This window comes from Mya arenaria, chromosome 4 (assembly GCF_026914265.1).
Source record: "Mya arenaria isolate MELC-2E11 chromosome 4, ASM2691426v1".
NCBI classification, from domain to species: domain Eukaryota; kingdom Metazoa; phylum Mollusca; class Bivalvia; order Myida; family Myidae; genus Mya; species Mya arenaria.
The window spans coordinates 37,514,879-37,538,289 of NC_069125.1; the positions used below are offsets into that span (position 1 = coordinate 37,514,879).

At 37.2% G+C, this 23,411-nt stretch overlaps 1 protein-coding gene across 1 annotated transcript in view; it reads right to left on the reverse strand.

Annotated features, from left to right (window-relative positions):
- The window catches only part of LOC128230573 (autism susceptibility gene 2 protein-like), a 121,755-nt gene that overhangs the window by 85,427 nt on the left and 12,917 nt on the right, over positions 1–23,411 (reverse strand). The window contains exon 2 of the mRNA XM_052942980.1: positions 550–678. Coding sequence (XP_052798940.1) covers positions 550–678 — 129 coding nt within the window. The remainder of the gene's footprint in view (positions 1–549; positions 679–23,411) is intronic.

The following is a 23,411-nucleotide window of genomic DNA, read 5'->3' on the forward strand; positions in this document are numbered from 1 at the left end:
AATACAGAAACACATGTATGACAAAATTTGCAAGACTGAATAATTGGTCACAAATCAATTTACAAATTCAAATAGACATTATTGAAATTGACTATTTAAAGCTGCACTCTCACAGATGAAGTTTTGACATATGTAAACTTTTGTCTCTGAATTGCCTGATTTTGGTATCAATGCCTTCAATTAGTCATATTAGATAACTCACAATAGAACATATCTCAATTGTTTGGGAAACTGCCGTAAATTTCATTTTGCTTTAAGCGTTAGTACCGCTTTTAGCCCAAAAAATATCAATTTCAACAAATATATGATAACGTATAATCTGATCTTTTGTTAGCAGTCTTGTTTTACTGGTTTCCAGACATTTATGCAAAAATTGGCACATTCCGAGACAAAAAATAAATAAAGGTGTCAAAACGGTCAATCTGTGAGAGTGCAGTTTGATACAGTGATGATTCAAAATAAAATTCATATTAAACTGATTGATCGATTTGAAAAAGCGATTGCAATACACATTATAATCTCTGATAAGATTGGGCCGCAAATTCTAACCTTGCTCTCTCGTTTGATTTCTGTGATCGGGTGACGCTTGCGATGCCGGGGTGACAGGGAGTGGTTCTTGTTTTTCTCATAGCATTTATCACCCCCAGATTTGTTTGTCAGCTTTCCGCTCGTGTATTTCTGAAAATATATGAAAACGTGAGTATATGAATGGTGGTCAGTAAATTCAGTAAAAACATTTCACACATTTGCAAAGATTTGACTACGCTTGATGACAGTTTTTGTGTTCGAGATTTCACATGAACGACAGTGGCTTGATAACAAGAACTCATATTAATCATAATAGATCATTTCAACTAGCCAAAATTATATTGAACCATATTACAGTATAGGGTACATTTGAATTTTGTCAAATCTCATTTTATGTTGAAGTCAATGCATTATATTGATGATATACATGTTAAAGTATGTGTAAAATATGATTTTGGCTGGTTGAACTGATTTATTATGGCTTATAGAATCTCCTGTCATCAAGTCACTGTGACAACTGAACCACGAACAACACAGTGTCCATTTCAGAGGCAACAAGAAAAGCAAAAGGGTAAAAGTAAGAATTATTCTATGTCTTAGAGGCCAATTAAAATTCTTTAAAATTCTTATTCCAATTTTTAGACATGCCACACTGAATTCATTCACTCCATTGGTCAATTATTTTTTATCGTCCAATCAAAAACCTTGGATTCTAATCTTCAATGTAAGTTTTATCTAAGGTGGTTATTAAATACAGCCCCCACCCCCCTATGCCCCAAAAGTTAAACAACTAATAAAACCTCCAATGAGTTTATAGCTTGGAGCTTTCATATTATACAATTTAAGATTTTGCTAAAGAGTTATAGAAGGGTGATGATGCACCCTGTCCTTTCTTCCTAGCACCCTTCTGCCCTCAGGGGGACCAACACATGCACCCTTCTACCTTCATAGAACGAAATGCTAAGACTCTCAATCATTTATTTTGTTTTGATTAAAACTTAATGATATGATTATATCTACATACAAAGTTTAGGAATTTGTAAGTTGAAACCTAATACTACTTCAATCAAACACAGGTGCCAACACTTAATAACATTATATTCATAATTTTCAAGTTTTTCAAGGTCAAACAAAATTCTCGCTTTGCACCCTGTCTGTCCCTCTTCTTCCAGACCTTGCCCTTTTAAAAACCGAACTTAAACCACCCTACAATTATAATTGCATAGTATATATATATATATACAGTTCAATTAAAACAATTATATATTTTACAACGACTGTGAAGAAAGTTGTGATAACTTATACTAAGTCACTGTGTTCCGGCTTGGTGACCACTAACCAAACACACATGCGCCCAGGCCAGGAATTAAACCCGGGTTGCCATGGTGAGAAGCGAGTACGCTTACCACCGCGCTAACCAGACAACCAACAATTTTTAAATCTATGGCGTTCTGTACATAATTATGGTTATCATAGGAATCATTTACCATTCCTGGTCAATAACCAGTTTTAATCATTATCTATTACCTAGTTGTATTAAAAGATATATTTTACCTAGAAACGGGGTTAGGGCTAGACTGTAATAAACGCCAATTAAAACAGAGTGTACCTGATAATATTACTACAAAAAATGTTCCGCCTGGAAATTTACATTTGTCCATTATAATCATTCTTACCAATTACCATAAATCAATTTCAACCCTTCCACAATTATGACAATACTATATTTCCTCGGGGAGAGTCTCAGACATCTCAAAACATATGCACTTATTGAGGAGTTAATTTTCCCACACATCACAATAAACATGCAAAAACAGTACAGAACTTGGCATGATGTTAACATATAATATTTTAGTGAGATTTGGTCTAATTTAGTTTTGGGGAAAGCATAGATAAAAAATTTGAAAATTCATGAACTTTGATGGTTGGTTCATTTAGTTTAAGAAAATTTAATGAACTCATAAAAAAATTCATGAACTTCATGAACCTTTCTGGATGGGCATCGAAAATTCATGAACTTCATGAACCTTTCTTGCAAGGGCATCAAAAATTCATGAACTTCACGAGCCTTTCATGCAAGGGCATCGAAAATTCATGAACTTCACGAACCTTTCATGCAAGGGCATCGAAAATTCATGAACTTCACGAACCTTTCATGCAAGGGCATCGAAAATTCATCAACTTGTCGAACCTTTCATGCAAGGGCATCGAAAATTCATCAACTTCTCGAACCTTTCATGCAAGGGCATCGAAAATTCATGAACCTCATGAACCTTTCTTGCAAGGGCATCCTGAGACATATGTCCGCTAGTCTTAAGCTTGATGACTCTCACTAAGCCCAAACTCTGACTTGCTTTCAGCTTATAATGCTGGCAATCTATCTAAGGCTGAGAAGCAAATGTGCTAAACCTCTAACCACTGCATTTATTGGACAAAAACTTTCAATTAATTACCACATTTACACTTCCCAGAAGTGAGCTGAGCAATGGAGTGCAAGAAAAAATGTATGTCTGTGAGTTTACTGTTTCTTTAGACAAAGCTTAAGAGTTTGTACAGCATTCAGTAATGTAAAAGACTACAGTTATGTCTCGACTGTATCGTCATAGCTGATACACATACTGTTGTTTGCAATTTAACTTAGCAAAGCCCACTAGTCAATCAGCTAACTAGAAGCACCTCAAGGCTACAAAACCAGGTTTTAATATGGGCAATCAGAATTAATAGCCAATTAATTTCTGGCATTACTTAGGAGAAAGTAGCAGCCTTAATATTTACATAAGCTTCCTACACACCAACTTTTATTACTATCCCTCAGTTTTAGCTTGAGTTAATGGGTGGAAACCAATGTTTGATGCCCATCCGCCTGCCAGTCCAGTCTGCCAAATGTCATCCCCATTCTAATAGCCTGGTTTTCATTGAAGCACCATCAAAATGCCATCTTGCAAAGAATAGACAGTCAATTTGTACCCCCCCCCCCCCGAAACTTTTTGGAGAGTAACTTTTCAGCACTTCAAATAGTGTAATATAAGGCTACAATTTAATTGGCCAATTGTACGGATCCTTTGCTGACGTATGAGCCTGCTCCTTAGTAGTAAGTTCCACTTTAGTCCTTAAAGAATACCCTCAATCGCTGACAGTGGCAGTTGACTATCAGTTTGATAATAAAGTAAATTTACAGGCTATAGATGTTGCACCTGATTCAGAATTCACTTCATGTATATTAGCGTAGAAAAGGACCGTATGATTATTTAATGCTCCAAAACCTTGAAAGGCTAAGTTCATCTGCACATAACCGTATCCGTGGGTGAGTCCCTTTAATGTGTAAGTCACCAGTAAAATGCAATTGTCCTATAAAGTTTGTCTTTTTTTATTTTCGAAAAAAATACAGATAGTGTCATTATCTTGATTCACTAAATTTGTCATCATTATAAAACTTGCAAAACTTGCAAAAGGTCCTAACTAACCAAAACTAAAAATAATTAAGATAAAAAAAAATGAATGGTTTCAAAATGTAAATCCAAGTGAATAAGTAATTATTCTGTTTGAAACCAATGGTGCCTGAGGCACCTATCAAAATTGTTTAATTCCACTGCTGTTTGTGTTTTGGGCTTATCAGATGGTGATTACAGATTAACTACACCTCTGGCTGTGAATCTTGCCAGAATGACCACTTAATGACACCATGTAGTTAATTATGATTGAAATTCTGGGGATATACTGTAGAAAGAGTAGACAAAACATAATCTCAAACACAAAGCTTGTTTAAGTGTTATTAATGACCACTTAATGACACTATGGTAATCATTTCTGATGGAAATTCTGGGGGTATACTGTAGAAAGAGTTGACAAAATATAATCTCAAACACAAAGCTTGTTAAAGGGTTATTTGTGACCACTTAATGAAACCATGGTAATCATTTCTGATGGAAATTCTGGGCATATACTTTAGAGTGAGTAGACAAAATATAATCTCGAACACGAAGCTGGTTAAAGGGTCATTAGTATGCTTTTACCGAAATAAAATTGCAATGAATACGTACAAATAACTATTAACTGTTTCTAGTGGATTAAACCAAACATTTATTAAGACCTATGAGGCATATTACATTATGTGAATTTTGTCAGTGCACATGTCTATCAAGTTTCATGAAAATATCTTAAATGGTTATCAAATTATAGCCAACATTAGGAAAAAAAATTTGCATAGAGACCATCTTAAGACACCAGGACTATGACAAACCTTTTCGCCTTATTTTTTTCTTGAAAATTTGCAATAAGCTAAAAAAAATCCCCAGACATAAGGTCTTTAATACTTTTAAGGCGGAGCAGGAGTATTTCATTTCATATGTAGCATCCTTAACCTTTATTCAGGAGCAAAAATTCACTTAATCCTATTACAGTGGCAGTATCATGTTCATCAATTATCAAGCAGTTTATGCAGATAAAAGTTGTCACTTTGTTAAATCTTGCAATTAATTCAGTTTCTACCGTAACATTTTGCAAGTTATACTTTCACTATCTGATAAGGAACACCTGCTATGCTTTTTTTCTTCTATTACGAAATATTACTCCCTGTGTTCTCTGTAATTGCATATTTCTCTATAAAAATCAAACGACAGCATTGATGTTTCATGTTCCTTACTGCAAAATCAAACTATATGGAGAGTAAGAAGATAATTGGTTTATAATTCTAGTATCTGATCTAATGAAGAGGATGATTTTGTCCATCCATCGCTCATCATGATTTTCGAAGAACTTATTTTCTATAAAAAAAGGGACAATCAGAACCAAAATTTGAGGCTATCAGAACCAATTCCGAGGCTATCGGAACTAAATCAAAGGCTACCAAATCTGAGGCTATCAGAACCAAATCTGAGGCTATCAGAACCAAATCCAAGGCTATCAGAACCAAATCCAAGGCTATCAGAACCAAATCCGAGGCTATCAGAACCAATTCCGAGGCTATCAGAACTAAATCAAAGGCTACCAAATCCGAGGCTATCAGAACCAAATCTGAGGCTATCAGAACCAAATCTCAGACTATCAGAACCAAATCCAAGGCTATCAGAACCAAATCCGAGGCTATCAGAACCAAATCTGAGGCTATCAGAACCAAATCCAAGGCTATCAGAACCAAATCAAAGGCTATCAGAACCAATTCCGAGGCTATCGGAACTAAATCAAAGGCTACCAAATCTGAGGCTATCAGAACCAAATCTCAGACTATCAGAACCAAATCCAAGGCTATCAGAACCAAATCAAAGGCTATCAGAACCAAATCCGAGGCTATCAGAACCAAATCCGAGGCTATCGGAACTAAATCAAAGGCTATCAGAATCAAATCCGAGGCTATCGGAACTAAATCAAAGGTTACCAAATCCGAGGCTATCAGGACCAAATCTGAGGCTATCAGAACCAAATCTCAGACTATCAGAACTAAATCCAAGGCTATCGGAACCAAATCAAAGGCTATCAGAACCAATTCCGAGGCTATCGGAACTAAATCAAAGGCTACCAAATCAGAGGCTATCAGAACCAAATCTGAGGCTATCAGAACCAATTCCGAGGCTATCGGAACTAAATCAAAGGCTACCAAATCTGAGGCTATCAGAACCAAATCTCAGACTATCAGAACCAAATCCAAGGCTATCAGAACCAAATCCAAGGCTATCAGAACCAAATCCGAGGCTATCAGAACCAAATCCGAGGCTATCGGAACCAAATCAAAGGCTATCAGAACCAAATCCGAGGCTATCGGAACTAAATCAAAGGCTACCAAATCCGAGGCTATCAGAACCAAATCCGAGGCTATCAGAACCAAATCTGAGGCTATCAGGACCAAATCCGAGGCTATCAGAACCAAATTCAAGGCTATCAGAACCAAATCTGAGGCTATCAGAACCAAATCCGAGGCCATCAGAATCAAATCCGAGGCTATTAGGACCAAATCCGAGGCCATCAGATCCAAATTCGAGGCTATCAGGACCAAATCTGAGGCTATTAAAACTAAATCCGAGGCTATCAGAACCAAATCCGAGGCTATCAGAACCAAATCTGAGGCTATCAGAACCAAATCAAAGGCTATCGGAACCAAATTCCAGGCGATCAGAACCAAATCCAAGGCTATCAGAGCAAATCAAAGGCTATCAGAGTCAAATCCGAGGCTATTAAAACCAAATCCGAGGCTATCAGAACCAAATCCGAGGCTGTCAGAACCAAATCCGAGGCTATCAGAACCAAATCTGAGGCTATCAGAACCAAATTTGAGGCTATCAGGACCAAATCTGAGGCTATTAAAACTAAATCCGAGGCTATCAGAACCAAATCCGAGGCTATCAGAACCAAATCTGAGGCTATCAGAACCAAATCAAAGGCTATCGGAACCAAATTCCAGGCGATCAGAACCAAATCCAAGGCTATCAGAGCAAATCAAAGGCTATCAGAGTCAAATCCGAGGCTATCAGAACCAAATCCGAGGCTGTCAGAACCAAATCCGAGGCTGTCAGAACCAAATCCGAGGCTATCAGAACCAAATCTGAGGCTATCAGAACCAAATTTGAGGCTATCAGATCCAAATCTGAGGCTATCAGAACCAAACCTGAGACTATCAGGACCAAATCCGAGGTTATCAAAACCAAATCCGAGGCTATCAGATCCAAATCCGAGGCTATCAGGACCAAATCTGATTCGACAGTACAGCCTGTTTGAAAGCTGTTATAGTTATAACCCATTTGTAATAAATGAGCAATAACATGTTAATAACATGTTTGTCATTTTTAAAATCATGGTGTATACAAAGGCCAGACAAGATATTACTGGAGGGGTTTTGTGACCTCAAAAAGCACTTATAAAGCATATTTTAAAAATCTTAAATCTGTATTCAGTGCTGCAATAACACTACAGGCCATTAACTGCAATGTCATCATGATAATCTATTTATATGAGTGATTTACCCTTAGGTGAAAATAAGTGCATGTAAATGCAAAACCAACTGGGGGGGGGGGGGGGGGGGGGGGTCTGCTTCATGTCTAGAGGTTGGGTGAATTTTTTCGAGGGTATTTCAAGACATACAAGAAAAAAATTGATGCAAGCATCAAGTCAGCGCAATAGAATTAGAAGAAAAACGTGCATGTAGATAACCAATAAAAAGGTTATTATTTCAAGGATAATATGTTGGGTATACATATGTTCGAAGGACATTATGGTTGATAATATCATTGTTACAATAGTTTAAGCCCGGAATTATAGATATTCTGTTTTTTCCAAGCTAATCCTCCGGTTATGTGAATTCCTGGCTTTATATAGTGTATATGTTTTTGTAACACATTTTACTCTTATGACTTAACAGAATGGGGATAAAAATACTATACATGAATAGGGAATTACCTGGAGTTCATTCTTTCAAATGACATTTTCAAAACAAACGCTTTTTTGCTGGCGCCAAGGGAGATTACTGCGTAGGAGGTTTAGAAACATAAAGGATATTGTAATACTACCATGTAACCTTCATCTATTTGGGAGGAAGTTGGTATCAATCGGAACACCTCTGCCTGTATCTAAGCTTGCTGGAGATGGCCGAGTTTTTATGATTGAGTTGGTATTTAAAATCAAAATTTTCAAAATGATAAGCAGGGCTATTAACATTCAAGGTTTCATTATCAATTAAAGTGTACAGTTTTATAAAACATACTAAACTTCACATTTTATCATGCAACGTGGAAAATATTGAAAGCATTGTTCTGCAATTTATGAACTAGTCCCTAAGTTGGAATAATTCTTAAGTAATATCAAATATAGTCGGCGCCCTTCTGGGCTAATGAACAGGAAACCTCAGTAGGTATTCAACATAATGAAAAAAAAATTAGGAAGAAAATTATTATAAATACATTAATCTTTATCCTATTCAAACCAATTTGTCGAAATCCCTCAGCAAATTTTACTACAGATATGTTTTATTACATTGTTTACATTCAATTTAACTATTTCTTTTTAAGGGTTTAGCTATTTGGTAATCTTAAATCAAGTATCAAAATGGATTGCTTACCTTTCAAAAAGCTACCACACTCCATTCAGCGCATATACATCAAACTTTTAAAAGAATTCAGTTTAAAAACAATTACTTGATTCTTATTTTGCTTAAAGTTCTAAAATCTTACAATAATTGAATGAGAGGACAAACTCTGGGCTTTTACATTTTATATTAGTTTCTCTTCATGTTGTTCTAGACTTATGACTTACTTAAGTCAAAAATAATAGTATTAAAATATAAATATGTCAATCACAAGTCACTTATAATATGATATTTGTATTTTCCACCATAAACTAATGGCTTTTTATCAGAAAAAAAAATTCCAGGTGACATATAAAATATATTATGCGTCTAAAACACACCCCATGGACAAATGTCATGTCACGGTGTATAAAAATCAGAAAAAATGGCTCTTGACAAGAGCCCTGGGAACAAACAACAAATTGCCAGCGGATTTTTTGATTAAATAATGGGACATAACTTGACAATTACTAAAGCCAGAGTTATGGGCCTTGCTATAAAAGACCACATTGTCACTAGCAACAATTGTGTACCAAGTTTCATTCCAATTACCAAATTTTCTTTTTATTATGGCCATGATTACAGTTTGTGAACAACAATGTCTGTTAGCGGACAAAAAGTGACGTCCAACTAAAGTCTGGCAAACATGCCATTTGCCTTCTCAGATAAACGGGACGAGTCCCAGCCCTCAACTCAGTTGGGAAAGAGTCAAACCGAAAGCACAAAGGTTCCCATTGTAACCAAATAGGCGGCCCTGGGTGCCGCACTGGGACACCCGCAGACGACCTTCAGACTTGAGAAAAGTATACTTCACATGACACCTGCCTTCTGAGAAGAATGCGACTGGTCCCAGCTCTCTTAATGTTAAGGAAAGGGTCAAGCGCAAAAAGTTTCCCGTTGTCACCCTACGGGCAGGTGGCTTCAAGCGATGCTCAGAAATGCCCCTGCATGGCCTAGTGACATCAAACAAAAGTCTGGCTAAAATGCCATTCGCCTTCTTAGACGAACCGAACCAGTCCAAGCCCTCTACCAATTCAAAAAAGGGTCGCACGGGCGCTTTAAGTTTTCCATTATTACACAATGGGCGGCCCCGAGTTATGCCCAGGGTGGCCTAGTGACACCAAGACTTTGATAAAACTTCAACATTTTTTCTTCCAAAGACAGACAATCAAATAACTATATCCCACATTAAACCACACCTTAAATAGCTTTCGGAAACTAATATCGTGTAACCTTATTACACACTGATGAATAATTTCATTAACATGTAGGTAACATTCTAGACATCTACAATAATTTCATAAAGAAATTGTCTGCACATTTCTCTCCTATATTGATTCAGCATGTTATCTTCACCTGCTACTATGATCGTTAACTGCCTCTGTGATAGTATTTACGCCCTTTTAACTATAACACTCCGATTTCTCTACCATATCCACTTCAGATTTCGAATCAATAGCATACAATGGCAGCATAGTCGGTGGCACATTGGCAAATATATGGCATGATTAATCTGTTTGTTAGAAGGTTGAATATGGTAAGGTTAGTGGGTTTAAATGGGCCATCTTCGTTGGATTTAATCATGGGAGAAATATGCAATTCTTACATAAATACATGCAAGATAGTCCACAATTAATCTCTATTAAGTTGTTCGAAAACAAGATTGACACTTTGAAGGTTCTGTGTTTAAAGAGTTAACAATGAATGGCAAGCGAATTGTACTTGACAATGGCGTATAATTTTCAATAATCTTTACCAGCTCAACTAGTAAAACCAATGTCTCAATACTGAAGTCGGCTGGCCTTTGACATTTGTACAGCTATTAATCAAACATCTGATACAGGTTTTATCACCAGACAAAATTTAATGGGGGCAATATTTACACTAAACATTGCACATATCTGCGAATATGTTTTAACTGAGTATCATAATGCATTTAAAGAAAATTATGCACCAAAGCAAAACCAATATAATGGGGATGTCAACTGTTACATTTCTATACAACGATGTAACACAAGTAAAATGATCCTTTATCAACATGAGATAAAAAAAAAACTTGAACAGTATGCGTCATTTACAAAATAGAGATAAAACATACAAAAATTTGGAAAACAGTGGCCAATTCACCTAAACAATGTGAAGTCACCAAGTTATAGTATTTAATCCAGATAAACACAGACATCAAGCGATTGTCAATCCAGCTGAACATAGACACCAAGCAATGGTCAATCCAGCTGAACATAGAAATCAGGTGTGGGCTAGTCAAGCTGAACAGACACCAAGCGATTGTAAATCCAGCTGAACAGACACCAAGCGATTGTTAATCCAGCTGAACATAGACACCAAGCAATTGTCAATCCAGCTGAACATAAAAATCAGGTGTGGGCTAGTCCAGCTGAACAGACACCAAGCGATTGTTAATCCAGCTGAATACAGACACCAAGCTATTGTTAATCCAGCTGAACAGACACCAAGTGATTGTTAATCCAGCTGAATACAGACACTAAGCTAATGTTAATCCAGCTAAACAGACACCATGCGATTGTTAATCCAGCTGAACAGACACCAAGCTATTGTTAATCCAGCTGAATACAGACACCAAGTGATTGTTAATCCAGCTCAATACAGGCACCAAGCGATTGTCAATCCAGCTGAACATAGACATCAGGTGTGGGCTTAAGTCCCACTGAACAGAAACATTAACTGATGATGGCCAATTCAGCTGAACATGGACACGAGGTGACGACCAATCAAGCTGACCACAGACACCAGGTGATGACCAATCCAGTTCAACACGTAAACAATGTGATGACAAATCCAGCTGAACTAAAAAAAGTATTGGCCTGTCAAGCTAAGAACAGACACTTAGTGATGGCCAATCCAGCTGAACAGAGACACAAAGTGATGGCTTAAGATAAACATGATGGCCAATCTAGTTGTACACAGACACCAAGTGATGGCCAATCCAGCTGAACAGTGATAGTCAATCCAGCTGTACATAGACATAAAATGATGGCTAATCCAGCTGTTCACAGACACCAAGTGATGCCCATTCTAGTTGGACAGAGACACATATGATTGCCAATCAAACTGGACATAGACACGTATGATGGCCAATCCAGCTGTTCACAGACACCAAGTGATGCCCATTCTAGTTGGACAGAGACACAAATGATTGCCAATCAAACTGGACATAGACACATATGATGGCCAATCCAGCTGTTAACAGACACAAAGTGATGGTCAATCAAGCTGTATACAGACACACATGATGTCCAATCCAGCTGAACAGACACACAAAGTGATGGCCAATCAAGCTTAACATAGACACACATGATGGCCAATTCAGCCGTACACAGATACCAAGTGATTGCCAATCCAGCTGTACACATACATTAAGTGATGGCCAATCCAGCTAAACACAGAAACCAAGGGATGTCTAATCCATCTTAACACAGACACAAAGTACAGACATCAAGTGATGCCAAATCAAGCTGAATATAGACACCAAGTGATGGCTAATCCAGTTAAACACAGACACCAAGTGATGGCTAATCCAGTTAAACACAGACACCAAGTGATGGCCAATCCAGTTAAACACAGACACCAAGTGATGGCCAATCCAGTTAAACACAGACACCAAGTGATGGCCAATCCAGTTAAACACAGACACCAAGTGATGGTCAATCCAGTTAAACACAGACACCAAGTGATGGCCAATCCAGTTAAACACAGACACCAAGTGATGGTCAATCTAGCTGAACACGACACCAAGTGATGCCCAATCCAGCTGTATACATCACCATCAGACCAATCAAGCTGAACACAGACACCAAGTGATGCCCAATCCAGTTGTACACAGACACCAAGTGATGGCAAATCCAGAAGTATACATCACCAAGAGACCAATCCAGCTGAACACAGACACCAAGTGATGGCAAATCCAGCAGTATACATCACCAAGAGACCAATCCAGCTGTGCACAGACACCAAGTGATGGCAAATCAGGCTGAACACAACCACCAAGTGATGCCCAATCCAGCTGTACACAGACACCCAGTGATGAATGATTCCAGCTGAACACAGACACCTAGTGATGGCAAATCCAGCAGTATACATCACCAAGAGACCAATCCAGCTGTGCACAGACACCAAGTGATGGCAAATCAGGCTGAACACAGATACCAAGTGATGCCCAATCCAGTTGTACACAGACACCCAGTGATGAATGAATCCAGCTGAACACAGACAACAAGTGATGGCAAATCCAGCAGTGCGTACAGACACCAAGTGATGGCAAATCCAGCAGTGCGTACAGACAACAAGTGATGCCCAAGCCAGCTGAAGACAGACAACAAAAGATGCCTAATCCAGCTGAACGCAGACACCATGTGATGGCCAATCCAGCTGATCAGGGACACTTAGTGATACCAAAGCCAGCTTAACACAGACACAAAATGATGGCCAATCCAGCTGAACACAGACACTAAGTGATGCCCAAAATCAACTGGAAACAGATGCCATACAAGTCATAGTTTATTTAGAATCATTAATAGATTAATCAAATCCAGGTGCAAGAGATGATTCATAATTTAAACAATGTTCTTGGATTAGCTTATGGTCAATGGTGCCAGGCAGACACATGAGATATGTTGAAAATGTAAACACAGGCAATAGAAATAAATGTGTGCTAGACTATTATTAGATCAACTTTTCTCAATAGTGCAACCTCTTGACATGTTCACCAACATCTCAAGTTGAGAAGTAAAACATGGGGAATTCCGCACCACAAAGAGAAACTAGTTTAGCTCCGGGAAGGATTTCTCTGCCACATGGGTGAACGTTTTTCTTCCTTCATGATTATAATCACTTGGTAGTCATGGGAAGTTCAAGCAGGCTGCATGTAGGCTTATTGTAATTGCATGATTAAGACATAGTTGAAATCTCAAGTTTAAAGCTCTAAACTACTCTTGTACAAACTTCCCAGTTTCCTGATTCCCATATCACAGCAACATCTGTCCTTATTAAACCTCAACTTCCCAACGTATCAAAACAGCGCTGATCAATAGTAGTGTCTAGAATATAATACTGGTGACATAATTGGTAACCAACATAGATTTAACTTTAACAGTAGAATCTGAGTGTTTTGATTGGACATTAAAATTCATGTAGCTGGCCAATAGACTGAATGGAATCACTGAGACATGGCCAAGAATAAGGATGAGAATTTAAGATCTAGAAAAAAAAATGCAAACAATTTTTTTTGACAAACAGACAGACATATCATCACCTTAAATCTGACTGCCAGTAAAACACAGACATATTTATAAAGGACACATAACTTTGTCATTTCAAAGAGTTCAAACGAATAAGGCTTTAACAAAATCATCATTACCAACTCAGGCAACGATGGGTGATTAAGTATAAGTCAGATGACATGAAGTGAATTCTTAGTGATTAAGAATGGGTGGAGTGAGCGTAGCGAACAAGTCCTTCTTAATCATTAAGAATTCACTTCATGTCATCTGACTTAGAATACAACCTCATTGGCTGATACATTGTCAACGCAAAATCTGACGCAGGGAGGGTGTTTCGGATTATTGGCAATAGGCGGATCTTTAAACATGCGCGGAAGTTGAAATTCTTAATCATCAAGTCTACTACTTAATGACTGCCTATGTGAAATTTTATTGGCTGAAAATGTAGGTTGTTTTCTAAGGGGGTGAATGATATTTTTTTTCTTTATGAATTTATTATTTTATTTTATTTTATTTTTTTTTGGGGGGGGGGGGGCTCCAACAAAAAGTTCTTCAGAAATACGCAGGCAATTTACATCTCTGCAACTATTTTCTATAGAAATAACTGCTAGATCCACTTAAAATTGATCTCTTCTTTTTTTAAGTTATTCTTGATTGAAGATGCACTGTAGATTAGTGTGATAAATCTCATATGAATTGTAGCAATCAACATGGCAGGTGCTTCTGTAATACTACTGAGAAAAAACTCAGTAATACTACAAAGAAAAACTTCGCCACACAAATATGAACTAGGATAAACAAGTAAGGAATCCAACATTGGCATACTTAGCATTCCCGCATTTGTCATAAATGAAATATTACTTAAGATATGTTTATGGTTATGTTCAATGACATTCCAATATTTCATCTACTGAACACAAGTTCTGAATTTCTTCTCTTAATTGTGATGGCTCATCTGAGTTTAAATAAATTATCAAAGTGAAGTCCAATTTCCTTGGTAAAAACTCAACAGAACCAGTGACATCTTTTGAGAGGCTAAGCAACCATGCTTGGGTGGGTCTGAATATATCGACCTTTTGAATGAAAATCAGGCATTAAGGCTCCCATGTACACGGAATATAAAAAACAAACATGATGCCGTTTATTAAACGTCATAAATAGTTACTGCCTGTACGCACGTATACAGTAGATATCTACATGTTTCATTGACTCATTGTACAAGTTGTACGGATGAATAAACGTCCACTAGTATTCTAGTCTGCACGTACTAATTGTAAGTAGGGATGCAAACGAATATTCGAATATTCGATCAAACGTTTGGTATTCGAATGTCAAAATCGGTATTCGAATATTCGGAAAAAGAGTAATGATACTAATTCTCAATAAAGAAAGTTTGTTTGTCTTGTTTTTACATCGACTGGCCCCTAATGCCAGAGGTGTGAATGTGATGACAATACACTAAACACGTGTCATATGTCATTAAGGGACATATCGTCGGGTACTGTAAAAAGTCCCCTTACTTTTACAATAACTGACTAGGAATTGGCTTTAACGTTTAAACACCAATGTTTTGTCCTTGCTGCAAATTAAGCTGGGCAACATAGCTCAAATTGCCGTGATGATATGAATGCCATGTGCTACAGTAATGTTGTTACATATATGTGCTTTAAATTGTATTCCATGTTTCGATACAACGTTCGCGCTTTAAAATGTAAATGTATAATACAGCGTTTTATGATATATTTCCTCCACTGTTGAACACTGGATGAGTCAAATCCAGATATGTTTTTGTTTTATTTTTTTACTAGTTCCCGAGTTGGTTTGGGTTTTCCATAGTTACATTTAGTCAATTTAAAGATCAATCTCAGAACGAGGCTGCTTGTCCTATGGAAAGACCCTCTGTTGGCGCAAAACGCTATTTGACTAGGACTCTGGGACAGCTAATTTCACATTGTTTACACATATAAAGGCAGCGGAATTGAAATTATTTTATTGTGTTGTTTGTCTGTTTATAATGTATTCTTTTTTCTTCCTGAAAATTGCGAATTTCAAAGGCATATTTGGAGAAAATCGGGGTCCGCCGCTACGACAAATACGGTCAAATTGCCCCGGCTATTACTTAAGCGAATAATAATAGTAGTTTACTACATCTTCCAAAATATTGATTTCGAAAGAATTACCGAATATTCGAATATCAATTTTGCCATTCGTTTGCATCCCTAATTGTAAGTATCCAAATTGAACTTTCTGTTTACCTATATATCATAAATCTTGGCGCAAATTGATCCAATATATTTTTTTAATTTCCCAATCGTATATTTCATTTATATTAACATCGTATACACACATGTTGTGTCGTCATGATTTTCTATTTTTATCAGGGGATCCTCTCAAGGAATAGTAAAAAGTATATATTTAGAAATTCGTGTTTACTATTTAACTTCAGGAACAAAGCAAATTATCGTTATCAGCATGTTACAAGACGGATATATAATTAGTGACTGTTAATATCAACAAATACAACCGTTTTTTGTTTGAGAGATTTGCTTCAAATGATTTGTCATTGTTTTCCCCACAAAGCAGACAATTCCGTTCCACAGAAGTTGCATTAAACCTTCATACAACCATCTTTATTCAATTTTAGTTAAATGTTGCCACACTTCTGACCTTTTGCCTGACAAATCCAGCATCGCTAACTACACACGACATGGAGAATACTGGGAATATTTTTGTCACTTTTTAATCATGTGACAAACAGATACATCTACGCAGCCCCACCCTGACAAACAGATACATCTACACAGCCCCACCCTGACAAACAGATACATCTACACGGCCCCACCCTGACAAACAGATACATCTACACGGCCCCACCCTGACAAACAGATACATCTACACGACCCCACCCTGACAAACAGATACATCTACACCGCCCCACCCTGACAAACAGATACATCTACATGGCCCCACCCTGACAAACAGATACATCTACACCGCCCCACCCTGAAAAACAGATACATCTACACGGCCCCACCCTGACAAACAGATACATCTACATGGCCCCACCCTGACAAACAGATACATCTACACGGCCCCACCCTGACAAACAGATACATCTACACTGCCCCACCCTGACAAACAGATACATCTACACGGCCCCACCCTGACAAACAGATACATCTACACGGCCCCACCCTGACAAACAGATACATCTACACTGCCCCACCCTGAAAAACAGATACATCTACACGGCCCCACCCTGACAAACAGATACATCTACACCGCCCCACCCTCACAAACAGATACATCTACATGGCCCCACCCTCACAAACAGATACATCTACACTGCCCCACCCTCACAAACAGATACATCTACACTGCCCCACCCTCACAATCAGATACATCTACACGGCCCCACCCTGACAAACAGATACATCTACACTGCCCCACCCTCACAAACAGATACATCTACATGGCCCCACCCTCACAAACAGATACATCTACACTGCCCCACTCTCACAAACAGATACATCTACACTGCCCCACCCTCACAATCAGATACATCTACACGGCCCCACCCTGACAAACAGATACATCTACACTGCCCCACCCTGACAAACAGATACATCTACACAGCCCCACCCTCACAAACAGATACATCTACACGGCTCCACCCTGACAAACAGATACATCTACACGGCCCCATCCTGACAAACAGATACATCTACACTGCCGCATCCTCACAAACAGATACATCTACACGGCTCCACCCTGACAAACAGATACATCAACACTGCCCCACCCTGAAAAACAGATACATCTACACGGCCCCACCCTGACAAACAGATACATCTATACTGCCCCATCCTGACAAACAGATACATCTACACAGCCCCACCCTGACAAACAGATACATCTACATAGCCCTACATCTACACGGCCCCACCCTGACAAACAGATACATCTACACAGACAAACGGACCAAATAGATTAAACAGATAGCCCCACCCTGACAAACGGACCAAATAGATTAAACAGATTCTAATGTATTACTGAAATTAAATGATGAAACACCTTTATTCTGCATCAGAAACTTTGAAAGCTAATAGGTCAAAGGTATCAGATTAATTAGTTGAACATCTAAAGTTACTCAATAATTTTATAAACTTTACAAGAGACAACCTATCCTCCATTAAGGCCCACAAACAGGTTAAGTCTAAATCACAAGCACACATTTGAAGAGTGTATGCCCCTAATAGATTAACCAAACAAATAAAAACCTTTCAAGTATGAAATTCAAAGCCACTACGTTACAGGCACAGACATAAATCATGATTCATGTTTACAAGTGAAAAGCAACTTCAGAGTTGCTAACAACAAGTTTTCAATGATAAAAATCTTTTTCTCTACAAAGCTGGATTGGAGCATTAATGTCACACAAACTAACATTAGTTTTGTGTTTGCTATACAATAGCACCTGTTACAACTGCGTTCACATATTTCTGTCACCAGTGCAGTTTCTTAAACTTTATAAAATTATCTCAATTTCAAAAGGTTCATTAAAAAAATCCTCTAAAGAAAACAAATCAACCAAAGAGCTCGTAATTGCATCTATAATGCTAACAAATTACGACAAACACATTCAATTTCAAACTTTTACACATTGGATAAAGTCACAACATTTTTCTCATAGACCATAGTGTGCATCTGCATTATGTAATAATCAATTGATGTAATACTTAATTTAATTTGGAAGGGTGGAATGAAGTAATATATTAAACATTGTTTACCTCCCTTTAAAGAACTGTACTATTTTCTATTCGTCAAGGGAGATCACTGCGTAGATGTCATATCCCCGAAACCGGTTTAGCTTCTTATCACTGTCAATGAAACTTACTGTAAACATGCAGAATACAGGCAAGTTGGGATCAAAAATGGTTATTTAAACAAACAAGAGTTACGCTAACCTGTCTAGCCCACAATTTTTGTAGGAAAGGTCACTGTGAAAATTGTATACCAAGATGTTTAAAAGATATTGATTGGAAACAAAAGAACCAGATATATTTCTAGTAAAGGGTATGGTGACTTTGACCTATCAACCCCTAAATATCAATAGGGGTCATCTTATGAACAAGAGCAATGTGCATACAAAGTTTAAAGACTACAACGGGTATGAAGCACCTATTATTTTTCTAGTAAAGGTCATGATGATCTTTGACCTAATTACCCCAAAATCTTCAGCAGTCATCTTCTAACCATGACCTATTGAATGTGCATACCAAGTTTATAAAATCTTTAACATGTCGTTCAAAAGTTAAATTAACAAGAAAGAAAGTTTGATGACAACGCAGACAGCGGCGACTCTGGATGAAGTAATTTATCCCATGTTTCTGAGGTGATGTTTCCCTAGCGACACAAAACCAGCATCCCCAGGAAATTGATCAAAATGTTTATCTTTGCTGATATAAAAATTTGAAAATAGAGAAAAATCAGGGAATAACATACAGTACACTCAACGTGTTAGACCCACTTTCCTCGCTCACTCCGAGGGATAAAGTTGGTGATCGCGGGTTTCCTCCGAGGGTAAAACTGTTGCCCTCGCTAAAATTCCCCCGAGTTCCTCCGAGTGGCTGGCTTACCGCCGAGTTTAATATGAACGTTGAGAATCGTCCGATTTGATGATCCCGCGGCGGAACTCCGAGTCTATATTAATCAGATAAGCAAGAAATCATTCTTGTTTAGAAGTTATTTATTTTTATGCTTATGCACATTGTTAAGCGTAAAAGATTCTTACATGTACCAACGTTTAATTTGTATTTATGTCTGTAAACGTCAATTGAATTTTGTCTTTAATTATTGAATCATTAAAGTATATCCACTAAGTTATTGCATTATAAAGCAGCCGACTATTTACACGATTCTGAACCATGACCTCTGACGTCAAGCGCGTGATCAATACAATGTAGAATATACTATTTATTATTGGTGGTTAAAAATAGCTATGACGTTTCATGGAATTTTCCACAGAAAACGAGGCAAGAAGGCCTTCAAAACCATGCACTGTGAACTTGGAACGCGTGTTTGACCTCCTGATTTTCCGAAAATGTGTAACCTAGAATTTCTCGGAAGAAATATGTTTATCAGTCATTAGCAAAAACACGTTTATAAGATGCATGTGAAATACGACTGCATTCTTGTGGTAAGCTAACTTAATGCAAAACGGGCAGAGGAAAAAGAATAATAGCAATTTACTGGAGCCGTCGTAATCGGTTGAAAATTTTAATAAAATTCTTATCTAGTGTCCGCAGAGTTTCGCGGAGTTAACCCCTCCGAGGAACGCCGAGTTCGTTATTCTTCGGTCGACTGATCACCCTCCGAGGGCCTTAAATTCAAACTCCGAGGAACGCGGACAGTCGATAAAATCATTTTGTTGTCCGCGATAGCAAAAATCCGCGGAGGGAAACGGAAAGTGGGTCTAACTCGTTGAGTGTACTGTACCATTATAAAAAAAAGATCTGGAGGTTAAAATAATCTTTGACCTTAATTAATGACTTATCAGGAGCTCTGCATCCTTGCAACTGAGAAATAAACTTTTCTCTCCATGAAATGTTATCTTGTATAGCTCTTTGTTTATTCCTGAAGTGTCCCTTTAAAAATCATACCAATTGAGAGAGAAACAGCAAACGTCATTACTCCTATGTTACCGCCATCACTCCTATGTTACCGTTAATTTTTCAGTCCAACAAGGGACATTTAACAACTCTATAAAACTTGACAATTAAAAATGTTTTAATTAAGGTTTTTTAAATTGCAATATGATGTCAACAACGCTGACAACACCTGGAGGCGAACACATAATATTGACTTTGAGCTAAAAAATGGAATTCATTGCAGCTGCATTATAATACTTCAAATGATTCATCATTTATCTACAAAATTTGCTGACATTTTATTCATTGGTCTACCAAATATACTAACTATGTGAAATGGGAATTCTTGAAATGCCTGGTGGTTTACCAATTGTCAAGATACAGTATGTACAGTATAAACCTTCGCCTTATATTTAATATTGGGATTCGATTTTATCTCCTTTCCCAATCCCCACAGTCTTGTGTATGGACTTTCTCAGGATTGTAATGTTTTCAGCCATTTTCATGTTATGCCGTTCTATCATTCCGCATTAATTAATTATAGGCAAATTTTCTCATCATATGCATCGGTCCATTAATTTTGACAGCTTACTCAACAAAAAACTGTATGACACATTCTTCATACCATTGATGTTTCACTCAAAATGAAATATTCATTTAAATGAAATCACAATTCTTTTAACTTTTTCATTTAAAACTTCTTCTCTTTTTTATATACCATAGAATTTATAAGACTACAGTTTTCTGATTGAAGTGTCCCGTTGGGAAATTATTTAAAATGTTTTTCACTACTCAAAAATAATGGTTGGTTTAGCTCTCGGACTTGGAAGAACTTTGAAAATCATACTGAACTGGATTGCCATCAGCAGCCAGCGCTAATGCTCGTCTGCTGTTTTTCAGTTGAACAAGGGGCATAACTCAACAATCATTAAATTCAGAGTTGTGGGCCTTGCAATACATGTGCGTACTGTCTCTAGAAACAATATGTGTACATTAGTTTCATTTAAATATCATGAATTTAGAGTGAGAGTGGTCTAGTGGTATAGGTATCCGCCTATCACCCACAAGGCAATGGGTTCAATCCCCACTAGGGGTACTTTCTCATGGCCTCTCAAAAAGGACACAGTAGTGGTCTACTCCCAGGAAATTGACTCGAAAGTGATCTTATAAGCTATCAGCTTTCGTCACAATGCAGCTTTAAGTAAATTAGTATAAATATCATAAATGATTTTAATTATGGTCAAGGTTAATGTTTTTGCACTACTATGTCGATGATGACGCCGACAACAACAACGCTATCACAATACCACAACTTGAAGCAACTGCAGCTGCACATAATTCAATGATTCATTACTTATCAATGAACTTTGATGACATTTAATCCTTGGCCAACAAAAACTACTTGAAACAATGTGATATGGAAATTCTTGAAACGCCTGGTGGTTCACCAAATTGTATATAACATAATATGACCATACATATGACATCAAGATTCCATTTTATCTCATTTCTCAATCCCCACAGACTAAATGTACGGTCTTTAACAGGATTGTCTTTTTTGTCTCAGTCATTTTGATATAATGCCATTTCATTATTCCGCATTAATTAATTCATTATTAGCAATGTTTTCTCAGCAGGGTTATGAGGAATTTAATACATTGGTTCATAAATTTTCACAGCATAATCAACACAACATTGTCAGACACATTCATCACTTTCATAGATGTAATAAAATACTTAAAATCTAACTGCACTTTGAATTAAGTCAAATACTCTTCACTTTTTTATTTCAAGTGACGCTATTATTCAAAATCAATAAACATACACATGTATAATAAACACAAATTTGGAGTGATAAACCTTTGACTACTTATTTTTTAAATAACACATTCATGGAAAATATTAATTACTGATAACAAGATTGTAACCGTGTATTTTAAAGCTGAAAACGCAAAAATATTAAATGATTGGTGAGTGCTAAAAGATTAACTGTGATCTACTTTAGTCTCATTCGGTAGAAATACCATGTTTTCTGCACCTTTCTTTCCAATTGTACTCGGTACCCTTCATAAGAACCATTTATCTTGACATTTATTTATTCTTTTTGGTACATTAAAACAACTGTATTAATTGAGGTATTAATCTTATTTGCGAGCAAGAGTGCATAGATCTTTAAAAAAATCATTTTTATGTACCACAGAACTTATAAAGCAACTTGCATTGTTAAATTGTTCTCTCATCCACTCAATCTACAACATAGTTTACATGGTGCGTATGTGAAAATCTTGATCGTCTTAACTACAGTATTAATTTGCAACATGCTACTTGTTTTTTGTCTCCCGTTGTGCAGTTTATGCAGAGATGCATTTAGCATTTGGCAAGAGCTTCCCCTTTGTTTATTCCCAATAACGGCACTCTGCTGCAGACGTCTTTGTAATACATTCACTGTCTTTATTATACATTCACATTTTCCGACCTTCTCCCATCTATTGATCGATATTGACAACAGGCAAATTATGTCAACATTAAATATTTCATTGTGAATGCCGGATTATCAATTACCTAAAGATTTCTGAATGTTAAAGTTTTCAATTTTCTTCCAATTCTGATTTCCTAATGACAAAGCTCTCTCTGGGGGCTACATGGACCCCAGCAAGGACTTTATCAGGTTTATTGTGTTCATTGAAGGTACAAATATGAGTAACATGTGCAGGGTAACCTTCATATCAAGTTGCAACTAATCACCACAACATGATAGTTGAGATAACAAACCCTTTGCAAGATACAATGGCGAAGATAAATAAAATCACTGAACATAATAACAATACAGAGAGCAGGCCCATCTCAAACATGTTCTAGGTATCAACTATACAGCTTTTAACTGTGTAAAAAACTATGTAACAGTCCAGAAATACCGTACCCTAC